We start from the raw sequence: 21,944 nt of genomic DNA on the forward strand, positions 1-21,944 counted from the left end.
AAAGAACCACAGGGAAGATTTTTCAAAGGCCTAAGGTGCCTAGCCTAACTACATTTTGTTCCTTTTTAAATTGAGGTTGTGTGTGCCCGCCTAATTAGTGTTTGTGAAGTGCTAAGTGTTTCCCTTTTCTATCTGACTAACTTAAGGTGCATATGTATTGCATTTAACCTAATAAATCAAGCTACTATAGGTATGAAGGCTAAATAAAAATCTATTGCAATTATCTGTGTCTACAGCATTAACTTCAATCAGGATGCTTCCCTAATTTGTGTATCAAGTGACCATGGCACAGTGCATATTTTTGCTGCAGAAGACCCCAAAAGGAACAAGCAGTCTAGGTAGGCTTTTATCCATTCTCTAGCCTATTGGTTTGAGGTGAGTTTGAGTTTTAATTGTCAGTATTAAACACATGCTAGCAAGACTGTTTCTCCTCCTCCCCAAAGTTGTTTCAAAATTAAGCTTTTTTTTTTCCCCATAGTAGCATTTAATGAGGCAAAAACTCAGTTCACTGACATTGAAGAGTAATCATTGCTATGTTGCATGAATAAAAGAGGAAGATAAGAAACCCAAAATATCTGTTTATTGTATGGTTTTATACTGCCACCTAACAAACAAATGTGAGTGCTTCCCAAAGAATCTATTTAGCACTAATGGAGTCCCTAGTTGACCTCATGGTGGTTCTGGTATTCATTTTTTTTTTTTTTGGGGGGGGGGGGGGGACAGACTATGCTGGGGGTACAGGTCTTTATTTGGAAGTGGCATCAGAATAATTGTGGGGGATCTTTTATGTACATCTTTTTCTTTTTTCAGTTTGGCCTCAGCCAGCTTCCTTCCCAAATACTTCAGTTCCAAATGGAGCTTTTCCAAATTCCAGGTTCCCTCAGGCTCTCCATGCATTTGTGCCTTTGGAACAGAGCCGAATGCTGTCATAGGTAAGTTATCTGAACTTCCCCAATGGTTCTGTTTGAAAAGCAAGCCCTGGCAAGCTCTTCCACAAGTGACTAGTTTTTTTTAGCTTGGATCGTTTTTTGTTTAAATATAATACTGTAAAGATGACTGGCTAAGACACTGGAGCCTGTCAGTCTGAGGGAGGGATCATGGTGACAACTTTGACAGTGCTGTCTGGAAAAGTGAGCAAGCAGACCTTCATCGTGGGCCAGGCTTGCATACGATCTGTGCTAATGAGAACTAGGGCAAGGGTAAGCAAACTTTTTGCCCCGAGGGCCATATATCTGGGTATAGAAAGTGTATAGCAGGTCATGAATGCTCACAAAATTGGGGGTTGGGCCAGAAATGAGGAGTTCAAAGTGCAGCAGGGGCCTCCAGGCTGGGGCTTGGGGCATGGAGGGGATGGCTTAAGGATGCAGACTTTGGGCAGCTCCTGGAAGCAGTGGCATGTCCCCCTGGCTTCTACATGGAGGTGTGGCCAGAGGCCTCTGCTGTGCATGCCCTGTCTGCAGGTGCTAACCCCACAGCTCCCATTGGCCAGGAACCACAGCCAATAGGAGCCCCTTCATGTAGGAGACAGAGGAGGAACATGCTGCTTCTGGGAGTTGCACAGAGTGGCCCCTTACTCTGCTCCACAGTTGCTTGCCCCACTCTGGTGCTTCCCCAGACCCAGCTGCCTACAGAGAGCTTGAGGGTGGGTTTGTGTGACAAATAATGTGGGCTTTGAGCAAACAGCAAAAGATTCCTTGCACTGATTGCTGTTTAGAACAAACATCTTATAAACAGTAAGTGTTTCTCCAGGCTGCTAGCCAACCTAATGCTGAACAAGGTGTGTCCCACTGGGTTGATGACAGTGAGTTTCCAAAAAAGGTGCACACTGAAGTAATGTGCTGGAGATACTAGTGCTTTTTAGGCTGTAAAACAAGTCTTTTTGTTTTTTGTTTCAGCAATATGTGCAGATGGTAGCTACTACAAATTCTTATTCAACCAAAAAGGGGAATGCTCAAGGGATGTCTATGCTCAATTTCTAGAAATGACTGATGACAAGCTTTGACTAAACTGAGGAAGAAAGGTGTTTTGGTCAAAGTACTGCCTTGGTTATTCTGCTGCTTTAGAAGGACTGGGTATGTATGTCCCATACTGATCAAGATGTGTAACCAACCTCATTGAGAAGCTTGGCCCAACATGAGCAGAACAAGTACTGATGTAGAGGACTTCTGCCTATGTTAAACTCATGTTTTTTCAATATCAGAAAAATTGGGTTTCTGTCAACTCTTCAGTCTTCAAGAAATGGCTTTCAACAGCTTGTGCCTACAGGGGGTGTGTTTTTTGTTTTTTTTAGTTAAACTGTGAAATTGGAGTGCAGATCAGTGCCTGTCACACATCTGAGGTGTTTTGTACGAACTTCAGGCAAGGATGTGAATTTATTTCAGGCATCATATTACATCACTTCACTGAACCTCTGTGGGGGCAGGAAATAACTGTAAATACTAGGTAACTAGAATAGTTATACCAGCAGCTTGCCTTAGAACAGGAAGGATTTATTTGCCTTTTCACACACCTTAACCTGCAGAAGGAGAGGGGACACAGGTTGCTATAATAAACCCAATCTGAACTGCACTTACCTTTTGGTCTGGAGTGTGGTGCAATTGTCTTGTGGCCATAAATTGATAACCAAGAACATCAGTGTGTACATGACTGACTAAGTTGAATTAACTATCAGCACTAATATAACTTTCAGTGGTGCCAAACTGTATATATTAGACACACAGGCACATTTAGGTACTGCTGATGTGGTTAACCACTACACAGCACATGAAGTAAATTGCATAGGATACTGTGGCAAATGAAGTTCATGTTTGAAGGGGGGGAGGCTGCTGCTTCTATAATGAAACACATCCATTCTAGCTAAAAATTTTAAGTTGGTTTAACAGATGCATTGAATTGCTTCTAAAATACCAACTCTCTGGGCTCCAATCAGACTTTACAAGCCACTTAACACATAGTTTAAAGCAGGTGATGTGAAGTACACCTTGTGATGACTCAATCTGCAAAACATTTTTGAAGTGTTACATACTTTTGCATATTGAATAGTGTTTGCCTAGGTGCAGTTAGGTGATTTTTTTTTTTTTTTATCTGACTTACTTAACTTGCATCCACTCTTCTCTCCCCCCACCCTCCACGGATTTTTTTTTTTTTAAATAAGGCATACCACTTTCTTTAAAAAAGTGAAATAGAACAACTTCTCAATTCCTAGCACGAATTAATTACATGAGGCATATTCATACAATGCCTCAGCTTTAATTTCACACATGCTTCAAAGTTGAAGTCCTAGTTCACTCTTAAGATTATTTAGCAAGTTTTAGTATCTGGTAATAAAATGGACCAAGGACTAGCTTTTATGCAGATTGTGTGGTCAAGTTTGCATGTTGCTTTTACATGTATTTAATCATTTGTTTTGCACACTTATTTGTAATGTTTCTTTTAAATAAATGACTAATTTTGCTGTATTCATTTAAGGTAAGAACTGGATTAACTTTTTTTAAATAAAGATGCACCTTTAACTTATCTACTGAGTTCAGAAATAACTTATGCAAATTAATAGCAAGGTTAGGCAGCAGTCTTATACTGTCCCTTTTTAATAAATGGCCTAGGGCTAAAAAAGGTTAACTTTTTGGCTACAGTTCAGATCTTAAACTCAAGTACTTCATATTAAAACAAAACAGAGGAACAGGCTCAAATGTCCCTTCCCTGTAGGATTGGTGAAGCTTATCTGGCCCTCTGACTGTTCACCCCTGGGGGTACTAATAGACTGCAAAGTATGACCCTGAGCAGGGCTCCAGTGGTTGAAGGATTCTGATCCTTCTAGGCAAAGGTAAGAACCCATGCAGAAACAGATGCATCATGGAGGTGAATGTCTAGGTGTGAGAGTGGCTTTGGCTTCCTTCACCAAGGGATGCTGTGCCAGGAAGGATGACTGCTAAGCAGAGAGAGGGTCCACCTTTCAAAGAGGGGGAAGAGCATATTTGGATACAGATTGGCTAAGTGAGGGGGGGCTTTAAATTAGGGTTGAGGGCAGGAGGTAAAACTTACTTGTGGTATTTTTTAAAATATGCAGAGCTGGGAGAAGGGTCAGAATCACAGCAGAGATTAGAGACTGTAGGGTGGGAAGGGGGGGTGTGTCAAATCAGAATCTTAAGCAAAAAGTATGGGGAAGAAGCAAGAACTTGAAATACTAGTTAATAAACATAACTATGCATAGTTGGCATCACAGACTTGGTGTGATAATACATCATTGGCAAAAAAGGGCACAGCTTGCTTAAGGAAAAAAGGCGTTGCCTTATAGAGCCAAAAATGCATACACTTGAACTTGCAGAAAGTCTCTGAATAAGGTAAAAAGGATAAAAAAACCAAGGGTGATGGCATGGTAGGGGTCTACTACAGACCATGTAACCAAGAAGAAGAGGTAGATGAGGCTTTTTTAAAAAACTAATCATCCAAAACACAGGACTTGGTCATGATGGGAGATTTCAATACCCAGACATCTGTTGAAAAAACACAGCAGGGCACAGGTTATCCAACAAGTTCTTGGACTGTATTGGAGAAAGCCACCAGAGGAGAGACTGTTCTAGATTTGATTTGGACAAATAGGGAGGAACTGGTTGAGAATTTGAAAGTGATCATGAAATGACAGAATTCATGATTCTAAGGAATGATAAGAGGGAAAACTGCACAAGACAGACAAGCCTTTTTGAAGTTCATTAGCACATACCAGGAGATGGTAGGTAAGATCCTACTGGAAATAAGTCTAAGGGGAAAAACAGTTCCAGAGAGTTGACAGTTTTCAGAGAGACATAAAGGCATGCTATCCCACTGCAAAGGAAAGATGGCAGATCACCTTGGCTTAGCCAGAAGATTTTCAATCAAACTCAAAAGCCCTACAAAATGTAGAAACTAGGTCAAGTTACAAAGGATGACTATATATATAGCAATAAAATTAGGATGGCAAAGGCACAAAATGAGATTAAACTAGCTAGAGACGAAGCGTGACCAAAAAAAGTGTTAAGAGACTTGTTTCAGTACTCACCAAAAAGTTTAGTAGCAATTGGACATCTAACTTAATGAATGTCAGTGGAAAATGAGGTTAGGTCAGAGGCTAAAATAGGAGTTAAAATTACTCAGATGTCTTCAAGTCAGCAGGGCTTGATGAAGTACATCCTAGAATACTCAAAGCTGACTGAGGAGATTATCTTCGAAGAGCCATTGAGAGGAAAAGGGCAAATATAGTGCCATTTATCAAAAAGGGAATAAGGACAACCCCAGGGAATTACAGACCAGACAGCTTAACTTCAGTACCTGGAGAGATAATGGAGCAAATGATTTAAGCAATCAATTTTCAAATATCTCTACCCAGATATAACACGGTCCTCAGGAGCCAGAAATCCCTACCATGTTATAGGTGAAACCCCATTATATCGGGGCAGCAGCAGCAAGGCTCCAGCAGTGATTTAAAGAGCCCAGGGCTCTGGCTGCAGGGAGCCCCAGGCCCTTTAAATCATTGCCAGAGCCCCAGGGTAGCAGCAGCAGGGCTCCGACAGTGATTTAAAGCGCCCTGGGTGCCCCACAGCAGCCAAGCTCCAAGCCCTTTAAATCGCCAGCTGAACCCCTCTGTCAGAGTCCTGGGGTTACCATGCTATATGCAAACCTGTATTATCACTTTTTAAGTACACGTCTACCCCAATATAAGTAACAGCATGGATTTGTCAAGAAGAAATCATGTCAAACCATCTGAATAGCTTTCTTTGACAGAGTAACAAGCCTTGTGGAATAGGGGAAGCAGATGATGTGGTATATCTTGACTTTAGTAATAAGGGTCAGGATATGAAGTAATCAAGCAGCCAACACACTCGCACCTTTCCATTACTAGTTAATAGGTCTACTCAGTACAGGTTAAAAATCCAAGGTTTAAGGTTACTTTACCATAACTAATCTTTGAAAGATTAAATGTTATTAAGATGGTAGAGCACATTGTCTTAGTTAAATGTAGCTATACTCCTGGTGGAATTCTGTGCCAAAGAATTACATTCTGCATATTTTATTTGTCCAAACAAACAATATAATCACACCAGTTTCAATTATTTTGGTCATTTATTTCACAATACCTGTAACAGTACAGATAAGAGAAAAGATTTAGGAAATTTTTTTTTACAAAAATAGATTCCTTACTTGTTATAGTAATATGGAACTCTGAGTAATAATTCACTTAAACTACAATACAGAACCATATTTCCCACACCCCTCAGAAGCAGTGCAAATGCTTGGGGGGAGTCAGGAGTAACAGAGGCGCAGAGGGAGAGGGAAGTAAATTGCTGGGAAGGAGACTGGGTGTGAACTTGGAAGGTTGTTGGGTATTGGGGGGAGGGGGGAGTATGGAATAATTTATTTTGAGGTGCAGGGAGGGATTGTTAAGGAGCTTCCCCCATGCAGACCCTAGCTGACCCCTCACCTCTCCCATTCAGTCAGGCACATTGGCCTCTGTCCCAATGTGTTCCTGTACCCCCTCCCCACATGTCCGTGCCCCCACCCCACCACTCCCCTGTCCATGTCATCTGTACCCTCTGCCCCTACCTAGCCACTCCGTCCCTCTGCACCTCCCTCCCCCACTCTAGCCCTGTGCCTCCACTCTCATTCAGCCCCTGCCCAAGTCTGTCCTCCCCAATGAGCCCCTGTCTGGCCCCCACAGCCCCCGGCTCCTGACCTGGCCTAACAGGCACTGAAGAAGTCATGCTCTCTTCCAGCACTGGCCAGGAGATGTAGCTTTTTCTGTCCCCACAGCATCCTCTAGTGGGCAAATGGTGGAACCGCAGCACTTATTTTCTGCTGGGAGCTGTTGCTGTTCTTGCACCACAGCGCCCTCTGGTGGGGAAAAAGGCAGAACTACAGCAACATTTCAACAGCAGCTTTTTTCTGTGCAAAAAATAAATCTATGGGCCTCACTAATTATGCACACACACAGTAGCGTAGAATTATCCCAGGAGTATAGCTAGCTCATGAAGCTGATATTAATAGACTGTACCTAAAGAGAGCCGCCTTGACTTAATGAAGAGCTTATGTATTCGTTGCCATGGTGTTGGCAAGAACTACAGATGTTCATCTATTGCTGATCAAAAGCACATGCATACTCTTAATCCAGAAGACACTGCATACCCATTACAACTTCAGAGAACAGGAAATGCTCTGATACCATCTTGAGTTTGGACACAGAGATTATCAGCACCTCCTCCTTTTGTGTACAATCCTAACATCTACAAGACAGTCCAAAATCCTGAAAAGAAAAATTGTTAGCCAGTACAATAAATGCAGTAACAGGGCATTCCTAATTCAATTTCTTCCGTGAAATTTCTACACATTTGCTAATAGCAAAAGTCACACCATAAAAGGATCAATAAGAATTAATTTTCTTCAGAGTTGGGTACTCATTTCCAAGAGGTCTCCTTTCAAAATGAGAAGGTTAACAAGGCTTCCCATACTCCTCTTCTTCAACTATGATGCCAGGAACACTGCTGTTTTTTATACAGTTTCAGCACAAGAATGAAAGGAAATAAATATTGGTCTTGTACCTCCATCAAACAAACAAACCAGCGGAGATCACACTAATCTGATTTACATTTGAGAAATAAATTTTAAATTATAGCAACTTATATTAAGGCCTAGACTTACTGTAATCTATTGAAATCTAAATTAAAGAAAGCCAAACTGCTGGATGACACTGGCGAACACCTGGAATCAGGTTGCTGAAGCACTAATCTGGTTTCTGATAGCAGTATCATCTTCTGCAGGTTGAGATAATGTTTTCATTTCAGTTCAATGACTAGTTCATTCAAAACTAAGAAAGCAGCTGTAAGTTAAAGCAGCAGGAAAGCTCATTTTTTCTTCCAATCTATGAATAAAAATGAGATATAAGAACTACTAGTCCTATAGCATTAAAGGACATGACGACCAGAAACAAATCAGTTCAACTCACTCACTACACATACATTCAAAAGATGTTTTGATAACCCTGTTTCCCCTTTTATGTCCAGCACATTTAAGGTAGGTTTATTTAACTAATAAAAAACAATTTGAAGTTGCCGTTTATGTGCATTTTTGATTGAATTCCAACTTCCATCCACTTGCAGACTGACACAAATCCTAAGTACAAAATTAATCTAGTAAATAAATGCATCATTCACCATTTTGGAACAATAAAAAATCCGAATAAATGTATGTTAAACTATATATCTGCTTATATAAATTTGTATAAATATGCTTTATCTTCTTGGTGAGCAAAATTAGTACCAAATTTAGTGTGAAGGCTCTGTTTAGTTGCAAATCTACATGTTTAATGGTTAACATCCAATGAGAATCAACATTTCTTTAGAAAAAAACGATATTTAAATCAAGATTTCCAACTTTCTGATTTTAATCAGGATTAAAATTGGTGATTTAAATCATTCCACTTTGGAACAAACAAAAACAATGAAAGCTGAAAAACTCCCATCCCTATTTTTTCTTCTGTCTAGTTATCTATTCTGGAAATTATGATTTACTCACCCAAGCACTTTCACAGATATCCTTGTGGTTAGCATAGGCGGCTGTACCTAAATCAGTAAAATCAAGAATAGTGTAATAGTAAACTGTTGTGCATTTATGCAAAGTGGCAAACAGACAAAAATCTGTGTGAGGGCTCAACATTCAGATAACTTCACTTACTAGAAAGAAATGAGTGTTTTGTCCCACTGTACCAGCAGTCCTTTCAGGTTGTATTGCGCTCTGAATACGGCTTTGCAGCACCATACAATAGATGAGAGCTGGCAACATATGGCCTGCCCGAGGAGAGGCCTGAGAACATTCTTGTTCCAGGACTAAAAGAGGATCCTATCTCCCTGGGGCTTGGGTTAAACTCTTGCTGTCTGGAGTTACTGCCACCACCCACTCCACCCCAATTTCATAAGTGTGTCTTCTCTTTGGAGAGGTGGGGTTTTGGAGACATTGCCATCAAGAGTCACATCACGCAGGGAAGTCAGCATAAGAGCAAGACACAGACTAGCACTGGGTGCTAGTGAACACTTTAATCTTCCATATCTGAATCAGCAAAGTTATAGCCAATTGTAAACAATCTCTAAGTAAGGTGGGAAGTTATAAAATGCTTTGATCAAATCCCATTTAGAGTACTACAAGCTGGGTTGCTAATATTAGACTCTTTCACAGCCTTTTTCATAAAAGCAGGGTTAAAAAGGAGAGATGGACACTGGAAGGAATCCAAGGGAAGGTAGTTAGCATAATACAGTACATCACAGTCATTGAGGCAACTGGATCAGAGACCAATCAATATTAGAGGGAGGCCAAAACCTCACATTTATGGCATATTTGGGGAAGTTTTTGGTCAGTCAAAGCAAAAGCAAGGTGGGTGTAAGATTCTACTCTGACTCAATAAGGTCATCAGTACCATATCAAGAGAACCACTGTTGAAATACAGAATCTCACCAAATGCATCATTGTATCATCTAGGTGCTTTCTACCCCCAAACCTGTTTGACATTAAGGAGAGAATAATATATTAAACTACCGAAGGAACAGTTCAATTTAAAAATAATCTGACTGTCAATTCATTTAGGTTTGAATTTTTAGTAGTTAAATCCTGTACTGCATCCGTGGAAGAAGTTATGCATTTTTTACTTGAGTAATTTTAAAAATTGCTTGGAAACCCATACATTAATGAAGGCAACTTCCTGTGACAAACTCCATGCAGCTCAAAATGGTTTTAATCAAGATCTGCTACCAAATTTCCATTTGCAGGACCTTCAGGGTATAAAAGAGATAGGGCCAAATCTGTTCCATACTAGCAGGATCAAGAACAGTTTGCCAGCACAGCCTTCTTCTGCTTAAACATTCAGGACCAAGTCACCACTTGCTCTGCTATTAGCAGCTATATTGGCAGTGCCAGTATAAACTGACAAGCAGTAGACCTACATGAACACTTCATAAACACACTTGGGAGTAAATGTTAGACTAATTTAGTGGTATTTTTTGAATAATTTAACATTTATTAAAAAGATTTAACTCATTCACTCATTTCTAGTTGTGAACAGATTCACTTCTGAATATAAACCAAGTTCTAATCAGTAGGTTTATATCCAACTACTACTGCCTTGATTTTAAATTAAATCTACATGGCTGTGTATAAATTATAAAGTGTCCAATAACAAAAACCGGATTACTATCAAGGGATGCTTATTGTTCTCAATTTTTTTTTTAAAACTCCCATTAACACACTGAATATCATTCTGGAGTTTTACATCATGGATTTTTTAAAAATGCCTCTTATAAACTCAGCTAGTGTACAGTGTTTTTCACAATTTTTAATATGTATTATCTGCATTGACATTGTAACAGCTCCATTTTGTGGATTAACATGATACTCAGTACAGATTTCTCAATTTGGTCTTCAGGTAAATAGAGTTTTCTAAAGCTGCCTAAATATAAGCCGTTTCAGTCCATCATGAAAATACAGATTTTTCTTTTTTGAAATGGAAAACAAATATTTATATAAATAATTGCATGATAACAACAGAAAGTAACAAACTGGAATTCAAAGTTTAAGCCCACTCTCCAGCCTTCACTCACCTCACTGTAGAAGGAACAAGACATTATGTGAATTAAAGACTGAACAGCATCCTAAACTTTTAGTTTAATTTGGAAATGTAAGGTGGAATCTATTACCACAATTAAAGTGAATAATTACCAATACATTTTAAACTGTTCAACCGCAGAACACACATTTAAAAAAAAAAACCCAACTTTTATTATAATAATATGGTAGCCACTGTTAGAAAACCACAACAGCTACTCTTAATGGAGACCCCAGAGGGTCAGTGTATGACATCAAAAGTTTTATGGATAAATTGGTCAGATTAATTTCTATAGATGGGTGCTTAAGCTTAAAAATACTTAATATACCTCTGACAAGATAATTTTTACTCTCTTTTTAAAAGGACTTGTGATAAAGAATATTATCTTTTCTAAATGAAGAACAGTCTTATCTTAAACATACACAATATTAAGCGAGACTCTTGTTTTACTTTAGACTGGAAAAATGCGCCAGGAATAGTCAAAGTCAACACAAAGTAACAAACAGCAAAAGGTAGCAAGAAAGAGAAACAGGTAAGTGCAGCTCTGGTCAAATTCATAGCAGTTCTTTACGTCAGTTAACGGCTCATTTACATTGTAATTTCTAATCAGTTACATGCAAGCCCGAAGAAGCATTTGATCACTACACATGGTAATAAAATTTGATTAAATTTATCAGGCAACTGCTAAAATATGAAAATTTGCAGATGTAATAAAGTAGCTTTATCTGAACTTTAACAGGACAGACAAAAGTAAATCATTCCATTGGTTAAAAAACCCTACATTCAGTTTTTTACTAAACAAAATTTCACATGAAAAGTATTATGTGATTCCAAAGTTTCCGGAGTAGAAATGGAGTGATTTGAAATGTCAAAGACCCCATTATTTTGCAAAGAAATGAAAATACACCTCAAAAATTTCTAATTCCACATGTGAACAACAAAATACTGCATATCTACCAACAACTGCATTGGGTAGGTCATTATGAAAGGCTAGCTGCCAAGATGTAGGAAATGGCTCCTTGCCTCTGTTCCCTTTAAGGAATATACAATCGTTTGAAACCAGTTCACACTAAGCGCTTATCATGCTGCCGTTACACTGAAATAATCAGTCCTTAAAATAATCCAATAAAGATTTTATAAAGCTGCAGACCTCCCCAACACTGGATTTCTCCTCAGTGTACACAGTTAGTTCAGTAGGGGGTGGGGAGGAGCAGGGTCACAGCCTCTGGAACAAGATGTTTTGCAGTTTGATTTTTTTAAATTACTGAGTTTTAAGGCCACCTGTGTTGTTTTTTCAGTGCTGAAAGTTGAAGTCTGATCACAGGGCCCTTTTCCCCACTGCATGAGAACATGTTCCAATGTTTTAGGTGTTATATTTAAGTGTCTCCGTTTGGCACCATGGAGTTGATTCCCCCCACCCCCACAACAACAAAAAAAAAAAAAAAAAAAAAAAGAAGAAAAAAGAAAAAACTCCACTACGCTTCTAGTTCTGGCTGCCTTGATCACTCACTGCAACAGATGGGGTGTCCACATTAACAGCTATGACTATGCTTTCTCCATCCTCTGTTTTGATACGTTTAAGTTCTTGTTGTTCTGACTGGTCTCCATTCTGGCGTTTTGTTGGAAGAGATGCTGATGCGGATGCATGGGTTGCTAACATATGCAAAGGACTTGCAGCAGCTGTAAGAAAGAATGAAAAACTTCAGATTCCAAATTAATTTTGAAACAGACAATACAAGAGTCAAACTAACATTGTTAAACATCATGAACATTATGAATTCATTATTTGTTTTACAGCAGCGCATTAGAGGCCCCAACTTGGATTCAGGGCACATTTTTCAAGTCACTGTACAAACATTATCCAAGAGTCCTGTGGCAAATTATAGACTAACAGACGTATTGGAGCATAAGCTTGTGTCAGACGAAGTGGGTATTCACCCACCAAAGCTCATGCTCCAATATGTCTGTTAGCCTATAAGGTGCCACAGGACTCTTTGCTGCTTTTTACAGATCCAGACTAACACGGCTACCCCTCCGACACTTGTACAAACATTAGAATCCCTGCCCCTGAAGCACTTACCATTTAAATAGTCAAGAAAAAGGATGGGAGAAAGGAAGTATCTTCATTCTGTGGCCAGGAAACTAAGGCACAGAGAGACTAAGTGACTTTACCCAGCATCACACATGGAGTCTCTGGCACAGCTGGGAAGTGCTCTCAGAACTAGTTATTCTCCATTACTTTCTTTGGCAACAAGGGACTAGCATATTATGCTGAAGTTATGTTTTTAAATGTATTTTAAAACTTCACTCTGCACTCCATTTGCAGACTTCCCCAATATGCTGATGTAAGCGAGATCAACAGAATCTGGAATTTCCAGAAAAATATTTACAAAACCAAAACCAAACAACAAAACTCACTGTTCTGAGAGCAGGGTTTGAATGGTGTACAAATAATGCAATGCTGGCCACACACTGAACAAGGATAAAACGAACTATTGAGTGGCTGTTCATTCAATGAACACTGAATGAGGCAGAGGTCCTGTAGAAAAAGTAGTATGTGATCATGTAATTAAAGAACGTATCATAATGCATATGGAGGCTAAATTAAGGTTGCATGGGTGCAGTTTTTGCATGCAATAGTGTAATGTATACAGCAAAGAAAACACCTACGTTTTGTACTACAGTGCATTTCATCCATACTGCTTAATTCCTTTTTCAAAGCAGGATCTTATATAGAGCAAAGTTCCACAGTTCTGTATAGCTAAATTAGGGGGTAGCTGATTAAGTACATTGCTACAGTTTAGCAGACTGAACAGTTAATGCTACGTAAAAGAAATTTAGCAAAGTATTCTGCACCATACTGAATACATGAAATGTGTGTCTGGTGCTTTTGTTTTGTTTTTTTTAAATGTTTTTCCTCTCAGACTAAAAGTATTTTAGTTCAATATTAAGATTTAAAGGACCAGATTTATTGACCTGGGCGAGCTGTGCTCAGCGAAGTATCATGGGATGATGAGGAAGACAGTTTTAAATCATCTTTACTTCTCCCAAATCCTGAGACCACCTTTGGTTCACTGCGTAAGTTACTGTGGTCTGAAAGCTGCATAGCTGACATCTTACTGTTCGTGCTCCAAAGTTATTTTGGTGGAGATTTTGCTCTGTTGCGTGATGTATGCGTACTGAGTGGGGCCCACTGAAGACTGGGGATTCTATAAGTGGCTGAACTGTTGCTGTGTAATGTGTTTGACTAATCCAGCGTTTCCTAAATTTTAATCTTTAGGTTGGTGGTGGCTGTACTTGAGAAACCCCTAATTATTACACATTATATTGTATTTCCTGTTGGAATATATGAATGAAAGGGACAGAAGAGAGACCTAGCTGTCCTAGGAGCAAAAGTCATGTGGCCAGAGAGGAGCCAAGGTCTTAAGAAGCTGTCTCCCAAAGCAGTTGTCCCTCTACTTGTCAGCATTTAGGAAAAAAATCACAGATCTTAGATTAGTACTGTATAACGTCCCCTGCAAATACTACTAAAATACTATTATGTTAGACAATGAAATATCTGAGGACTTGGAAATGATAGGTGAGAACTTTGAATTTAACAAAGACACCATCAGGCTACACAAAAGAGCTTCCTTTCTGCACTCTCACAGCTCTGATGAAAATATAATTTCAGTTAGGGGGGAGTAAATGTGACTGAAAAGTGCACAAGCCACTCTAATTTTATAGACACAATACACCTCTGACCTTTGTAAATATGTCTCGCAGAAAAAGGATGACATTATAAAGATGACAAAACGTAGACTTTTAGAAAAAACAGCTCATATTCTTCTTTGGTATTTACACTACAACAATCAATGAACCCAATGGCCAGGAATGAGGGAAATGCACAACAAAAAATAATTCTTTGGCCAAAAGTAGGATTAAGAATCTAAGGGCAATGTTTTCTGCAGCAGAAAAATCCAGCTACCAACCAGAATAAATTAATGGGCAAAGGAAAATAAATTTCAGCATCACCTTGAAAAGGAAGCTAGAGAATATATGTAGCACCATGTTTTATAAAATCAATTCCTGTATATAGTGACTGAATCACCAGCATCTGGAGTATCAATGTCAGTATTTTAGTTCAAGAACAATTTAAAATCCTGCAACACTGTAATTTAAACTAACAAAAGACTGTTCAAGGACTGATTTGCTTTTATCCGTTCAGGAAAGACATTAATGGTTGTAATGGAAAATGAAAATTAAACAGGGATGAGTGCCTATCAGAAATTTGGTTTGGAGACTAAACAAGGTTTCATTAACACTTTATTAAAAAGAGTTAAAAGCTACTTGTTCGTTCCAATAACAGAAACATGCATTTCTGATAGGTACTCTGATTTTAAACTTCCTTTATGGAGCTCAGATTAGTCTGTTCTTACTAAACTATAGTAGAGAACTCCTGTTCATAGTTAATTTTATGTGGCCAGCAAACAGCTTGATACCATCTATACTGTTAAGATGCTTTTCTGATACAGCAGATACTTCACAAAGTCTCTTCTCCCAGTGAAGAGACTGCTTTCCTATTACATCTCTTTTACTTGGTTTTGCACAAAACATTTGCTTTCTAGAAAGCACTGTGATTAGCTCCTAATCTGATCTCTGAATAGCTGGCAAGGAAGACAGTTACTTCAGATGGAACAAAAGAAAAAGAAAAAAAGAAAAAAAAAAAGACCACTGTAATTACATAAAAAGCTGTTTTAAAACCCAGACGTTTAAAAAGTCTGAGCCTTACTTTCAAAATGACAGTTTCTACATGAAAACTCTCCTATGGAGAGAGTAATGTATTCTAAACACAAGCAACAGTAGGCGACTTCAGTCACCTGCATATAAGCCTGTTTAGAGAAGTAATCCCTTGATTCCATAAATACTTGCTTCTTGGAACAACTAGCTTTAGCACACACAAGAGGAAAGGCGACTTTGGATTTGGGGTAAAATTTTCAAAAACTCCTATGCTTTAAGAACTTAAATTCCCATTTTCAAATGCGAAAACTAAGGGAAAACTCAAGTGTCACAATGACAAAATTTAAGACACTCAAAAAAAAGACAAACTTCACATGGACCTATCAAAGCCAGGCAAATGGACCCATGATAGTAGTTCAATTGCAATTTGGAAATATGCAAAGTAGTGCACACTGGACAGAATAATTTAAACTAATAAACATTACAGCATTCTATTTTAACTGAAACCACTCACAAAAAGGACCTAGCTTTCAGTAAAATACCTGCTCATATCGAGAATACTATCATGCTATTATATAAAATGATGTTACATCCTCATCTTGAATACTGCTTTTAGTCCTGGTCATCCCATCTCAGAAAAATTTAGCAGATACAGATGATCTGCTACGACAGAGAAATGGAAAGGTTCCTATATGAGATATTGAAAAGATTAGGACTGCTTAACTAAGGAGACAAATAAGAGGGGGCATATAGTAAATTGTTCAGAAAAAATAAAACAGATGGTCCAAATTATTACCGTAATTCAAAAGGATACATCCAATTAAACTAAATGTCAAACAAAAATTTAAACTGATAACAGGAAATGTTTTGTTTAGAAAATAAGGTATTAACCTGTGCAAACTACTAGCCACAAGACAAAGCAGCATTCAAAAAACAACAGTCATATGGACATGACAGTTAATAAGAGAAAATCTATGATATAAGCCCCCATGCTTCTGGGCATAAGTAAATACTTGGGTTAAGAACACAGCTTCTCTGTTTTGAGTAGTTACTCCAGAACTGCCCATTAAGGGGATTATTGCAGCTTTATTTGAAGCACCTGGTACAGGGCACTGTCAAAAATAAAGATGCAGACAATAAATAGATCACCTGTCTGTTCCAGAATGGCAAATGCAGGGTGGAGTGATTAAACTTAAGGCAATTTTAAATTATTTGAATCAAAGATTAAATCAGGTTGAAGCTTTGTAAAACTAATTCAAAATGTGTGCTATGGCAATTTTAGATTTAGATTTATAATGAATTATAAATGAAGTGGTTTTTGTTTTAAATGCCTTAACTGAAAGGGGTCTATTTGAATTTTATAAAACTGATGTTGGCAAAAAAAATGCAATATTGAAAATTAAGGTTCTGATTCTGCAAATACTGAACATATACATCTAATTTTACTCACATGAATTGTCCCACTGACTTCAATGGAATTACTCATGAACTTAACTTTAACCATGCATCTAAATGGTTATAGTGTAAGGGACTAAAATTGTATTTTGATTTAAAAACTTCTCCTAGTGACATAAAATCTTTGTCATTTCAAAACAAAATGGTTTCAGAGATGATAATGAAAAGTTACTCAGATTTTTCAATAATAATAAAGTTATTGCAAACTTTTTTTTTGCATACAAAGGCCAATATTTTTAAGAATAGAAGCCTAAAATTAGGTTCCTAAATACAAAGCCATGCACCCAAGAATGGCATTTTCAAGAACTTTTAACTGACTTCAAACAGCAAACCTTGATGGAGGAATATAGCTTTGCTGAAGCATTCCAGATATCTTGACTTATAGAAGCTCATTATGTTGGAAAAGACGGTTACTCACCTTTGTAACTGTTCTTCGAGATGTGTTGCTCATATCCATTCCAATTAGGTGCGCGCGCTGCGTGCACATTAGTCGGAAGGTTTTTACCCCAGCAACACTCGGTGGGCCGGCTGGGTGCCCCCTGGAGTGGCGCCACTATAGCACCGGATATATACCCCTGCCGGCCCAACCGCCCCTCAGTTCCTTCTTGCCGGCTACTCCGACAGTGGGGAAGGAGGGCGGGTTTGGAATGGATATGAGCAACACATCTTGAAGAACAACAGTTACAAAGGTGAGTAACCATCTTTTCTTCTTCGAGTGCTTGCTCAAATCGATTCCAATTAGGTGATTCCCAAGCTTTACCTAGGCGGTGGGGTTGGAGTGAGACGTTGTGGAATGCAAAACTGCTGAGCCAAAGGCTGCATCGTCCCTGGACTGCTGAACCAATGCGTAGTGTGAGGCAAAGGTGTGAATGGAAGACCAGGTAGCAGCGCAACATATTTCCTGGATAGGGACATGGGCCAGGAAAGCGGCAGATGAGGCTTGCGCCCGAGCAGAATGGGCGGTGAGATGGCTAGCTGGAATGTGAGCCAATTCATAGCATGTTCGGATGCAGGATGTCACCCAAGATGAAATTCGTTGGGAAGAGACCGGCATGCCTTTCATCCGGTCTGCCACGGCTACAAAGAGCTAGGGTGACTGTCAGAAGGGTTTGTTTCTCTCGATATAAAAGGCGAGAGCCCTGCGGACATCCAAGGTATGTAGTAGTTGATCCTGATGCGATGAATGCGGCTTCGGGAAAAAAAACTGGGAGAAAGATGTCTTGATTAACATGAAGGGCAGACACCACCTTAGGGAGGAATGCTGGGTGTGGTCGCAGCTGTACCTTGTCCTTGTGGAATACCGTATACAGGGAATCCACAGTCCAAGCTCAAAGCTCTGATACTTGTCTTGCTGAGGTGATAGCGACAAGGAAGGCTGTCTTCCAGGAGAGGTACAGCAGCGAGCAGGTGGCCAGAGGCTCAAAAGCGACACCCATAAGCTTGGCTAGCACCACGTTTAGATCCTACGTAGGGGTCGGGCATCTGACTTGAGGGTACAACCGCTCCAATCCCTTAAGGAACCTGGAAACTATGGGATGAGAAAAGATTGAGCTGCCACTTTCCCCCGGGTGGAAGGCTGAAATAGCTGCGAGATGCACCCTTATAGAAGAGACCGCCAGGCCCTGCTCTTTGAGGGACCATAGGTAATCCAGGAAAAGGGGACAGAAACTTGTCCGGGGTTAAGTTACTCTGAGCACATCAGTGGGAGAAACGCTTCCAACTGGCGAGATATGTCAACCTTGTGGAAGGCTTCCTGCTGCCCAAGAGCACCTGTTGTACCGAGACGGAACAACGCAATTGTGACTGGCTCAACCACGTAGCAGCCATGCTGTCAGATGAAGGGATTGCAGGTCCGGATGGTGAAGCCTTCCGAAGTCCTGTGTTATGAGGTCCGGCCAGAGTGGCAGGGGGACCGGGTCTGCCACGGAGAGGTCGAACAACAGGGTGTACCAATGCTGCCTCGGCCATGCTGGAGCAATGAGGATCAGGTGGGCTCTGTCCCTGAGGAGCTTGAGCAGGACTCTGTGGACGAGTGGAAACGGGGGGAAGGCATAAAGTAGGTGCCTCTTCCATGGAATCAGGAATGCGTCAGAGGGAGCCCGGGGAGCGTCTTTGGAAGGAGCAGAACACCTGGCATTTCCTGTTCTCTTGAGAGGCAAAGAGTTCTATGTGGGGAAAGCCCCACCTCTGGAAAACAGAATGGATAAAGTCCGGGCGTATCGACCACTCGTGAGACAGGAAGGACCTGCTGAGGTGCTCTGCCAGAGTGTTCTGGACTCCTGGGAGAAAAGACGCTACCAAATCGATAAGAGTGGGCTATGCAAAATTCCCAGAGGTGGATGGCTTCTTGACAGAGGAGGGAGGAGCGTGCTCCGCCCTGCTTGTTTATGTAAAACATGGCCGTTGTGTTGTCCGTGAACACTGATATACAACGGCCTTGTAGGTGGTCTGGAAACACCTGGCATGCTAGACGGACTGCTCTCAGTTCCCTCACGTTGATGTGCAGGGACAGCTCTTGGGGCAACCAGAGGCCTTGAGTGTGACAACTCTTGAGATGGGCACCCCAACCCAGAGATGATGCGCCTGTGGTTAGGGCTACCGAGGGTTGTGGTGGGTGGAATGGCATCCCTGCGCAGACCAGAGAGGGGTCTAGCCACCAAGTGAGGGAGTCGAGAACCTTCCTGGGGATAGTGAGCATGGAATCCAGACTGTCTCTGTGTGGACGGTATATTGAAGACAGCCAAGTTTGGAAGGGACGGATAGGTAGTCTCGCGTACTTGCTCACGAAGGTGCAGGAGGCCATATGACCTACTAGGCCGAGGCAAGACCACACCAACGTTGTCGGAAAGGATTGAATACTGTGAATTAATGAAGCCATTGTTTGGAAACGAGACTGGGGGAGGCAGGCAGGCTCTGGCCAAACTGGAGTCCAGAACAGCTCTGATGAAGTCTAGTCTCTGCATGGGCGTGAGAGCAGACTTTTCTGTGTTGATCATGAGACCCAAGCTCCCGAAGAGGTCTCTGACAATGCACAGGTGCTGCGATACTTGTGACCGAGAAGTCCCTCGAATAAGCCAATCATCGAGATATGGGAAGACATGTACTCGACGACGCCTGAGGGAGGCGGCTACTACAGCCATGCATTTGGTGAAGACCCTCGGAGCTGTAGAAAGGCCAAAGGGAAGAACCGTGAACTGAAAGGGTTGGTGGATGACCACAAAACGGAGGTACCATCTGTGTGGCAGATAAATGGCCATGTGGAAATAAGCGTCCTTCATGTTGAGGGCAGCATACCAGTCTCCCGGATCCAGGGATGGGATGATGGTCCCCAGGGATACCATGCAGAACTTCAACTTTATCAGGAATTTGTTGAGTTCTCGCAGGTCTAGGATTGGTCATAGACCTCCCTTTGCCTTGGGGATTAAAAAGTAGCGGGAATAGAACCCCTTGCCCCTCATGTCTTTTGGCACCTCCTCTATGGCCCCCAGCTTTAGGAGCGCCTGGACCTCTTGCCAGAGGAATTGTTCGTGAGAGGGATCCCTGAAGAGGGACGGGTAGGGAGAGTGGGAGGGAGGGGTTGAAACAAACTGTAGATGGTATCCCATTTCCACCGTGCGAAGGACCCAACGATCAGAGGTTAGCTGGGACCAGGCAGGGAGGAAATGGGAGAGGCGGTTGAAAAAGGAGGGAGAAGGATCCGGTAGGATAACGGTGGGCCGTCCTCGGGCGTCCCATCAAAAGTTTTGCTTAGGCCCCGTTGGTGGTTTAGGAGGCACTTAACTTTGGGATCCTTGAGGGCCAGACTGTCTCCGCCAATTCCCCCTGCCATGCCTTCTGGTAGTGTCCTGACGCGGCTTAGTCTGGTTGTACGGGCAGTATGGCTGGGCCCGGAAGGACCTTCGTTGGGTCACTGGCGTGTGCATACCCAGCAAGCACATTATGACACGATTGTCCTTGAGGCTTTGTAACCTGGGGTTGGTTTTGTCTGAGAAGAGGCCCTGTCCCTCGAAGGGGTAAGTCCTGAAGGCCTGAAGCCTGGAGCCAGGAGATATGCCTCATCGTCACTCTGGTTTCCAGAGTTCTGGCTGCCGAGTCCGCGGCATCCAGAGAGGCCTGGAGGGAGGTTCTTGCCACCTTTTTGCCCTCTTCGAGCAGGGCTGTAAACTCTGGACGGGACTCCTGCGGAAGAAGCTCCGTAAACTTCCCCACTGACACCCGGGTATTAAAATTGTACTGGCCTAGGAGGGCTTGTTGATTTGCCACCCTAAGTTGGAGGCCCCCAGCCGAGTATATTTTTCAGCCTAGGAGGTCCATACATCTAGCCTCCTTCGCCTTAGGAGCTGATGCTTGCTGGCCATGACGCTCCCGTTCGTTCACCAATTGGACAACCAGAGAGCAGGGAGGTGGATGGGTGTAGAGGTATTCGTACTCCTTTGAGGGGACCATATATTTCCTCTCTACTCCCCTAGCTGTTGGTGGAATTGAAGCTGGGGATTGCCAAATGGTGTCTGCATTGGCTTGTATAGTGCGGATGAACGGGAGCGCCACTCTAGTAGGTGCATCAGCTGACAAGATGTCCACGACTGGGTCCTCTATTTCAGTGACCTCCTCCATCTGCAAATTCATATTCTGGGCCACCCGCCTCAAGAGGTCTTGATAGGCCCTGAGATCGATTGGCGGAGGGCCAGAGGAGGATGTTCCTGCTACCGCCTCATCAGGTGAGGAACAGGAGGAAAGGCCTGGGACCAACGGGTCCTGAGGTGGGTCGTGTACAGGAGGAGCATCAGCTGGATCAAGTGGAACCTCTGTGCCCCCCCATGGAACTGGACCCTCATCCATGCCCCTAGGGGGAGGGCGGCTCACTGTCGACTCTCGAATCCGGTGTTCTGAGAGGGCTGAGCGCTAAGCCACTGACGGGGCACCTTGGGCCTGGTGGTATGCCCATGGTGTCCAGAAGGACCAGTGATGAGGCCCTTGATTGTGGCTTTGTCTCTCCAGATAGTGGCTGGGAACGTCAGAGTCACCCTCTGGATGGTATGATGCACTTCCGGCCTGAGACGATACTGAAGTGTATCTCGAAGGCCACGGTGGTGCCGAGAAGCCCTGTGAGGACGGCACTGTTCTTGACGCTCAATCCCGGGGCGGTACTGGG

At 41.7% G+C, this 21,944-nt stretch overlaps 2 protein-coding genes across 14 annotated transcripts in view; one reads left to right on the forward strand and one right to left on the reverse strand.

Moving 5' to 3' along the window:
- The window catches only part of WDR45B (WD repeat domain 45B), a 65,645-nt gene extending 63,022 nt beyond the window's left edge, over positions 1-2,623 (forward strand). Inside the window, exons 8-10 of the mRNA XM_050919414.1 lie at positions 237-338; positions 811-932; positions 1,896-2,623. Coding sequence (XP_050775371.1) covers positions 237-338; positions 811-932; positions 1,896-2,002 — 331 coding nt within the window. The 3' untranslated portion in view covers positions 2,003-2,623. The remainder of the gene's footprint in view (positions 1-236; positions 339-810; positions 933-1,895) is intronic.
- A 6,417-nt stretch (positions 2,624-9,040) lies between these two features.
- Positions 9,041-21,944, reverse strand: part of FOXK2 (forkhead box K2) — a 105,881-nt gene continuing 92,977 nt past the window's right edge. For all 13 annotated transcript variants that reach the window (XM_050919278.1, XM_050919277.1, XM_050919275.1 and 10 more), the window contains one exon: positions 9,041-12,298. In XM_050919278.1, coding sequence (XP_050775235.1) covers positions 12,102-12,298 — 197 coding nt within the window. In that variant the 3' untranslated portion in view covers positions 9,041-12,101. The remainder of the gene's footprint in view (positions 12,299-21,944) is intronic.

This window comes from Gopherus flavomarginatus, chromosome 12 (genome assembly GCF_025201925.1).
Source record: "Gopherus flavomarginatus isolate rGopFla2 chromosome 12, rGopFla2.mat.asm, whole genome shotgun sequence".
NCBI classification, from domain to species: domain Eukaryota; kingdom Metazoa; phylum Chordata; order Testudines; family Testudinidae; genus Gopherus; species Gopherus flavomarginatus.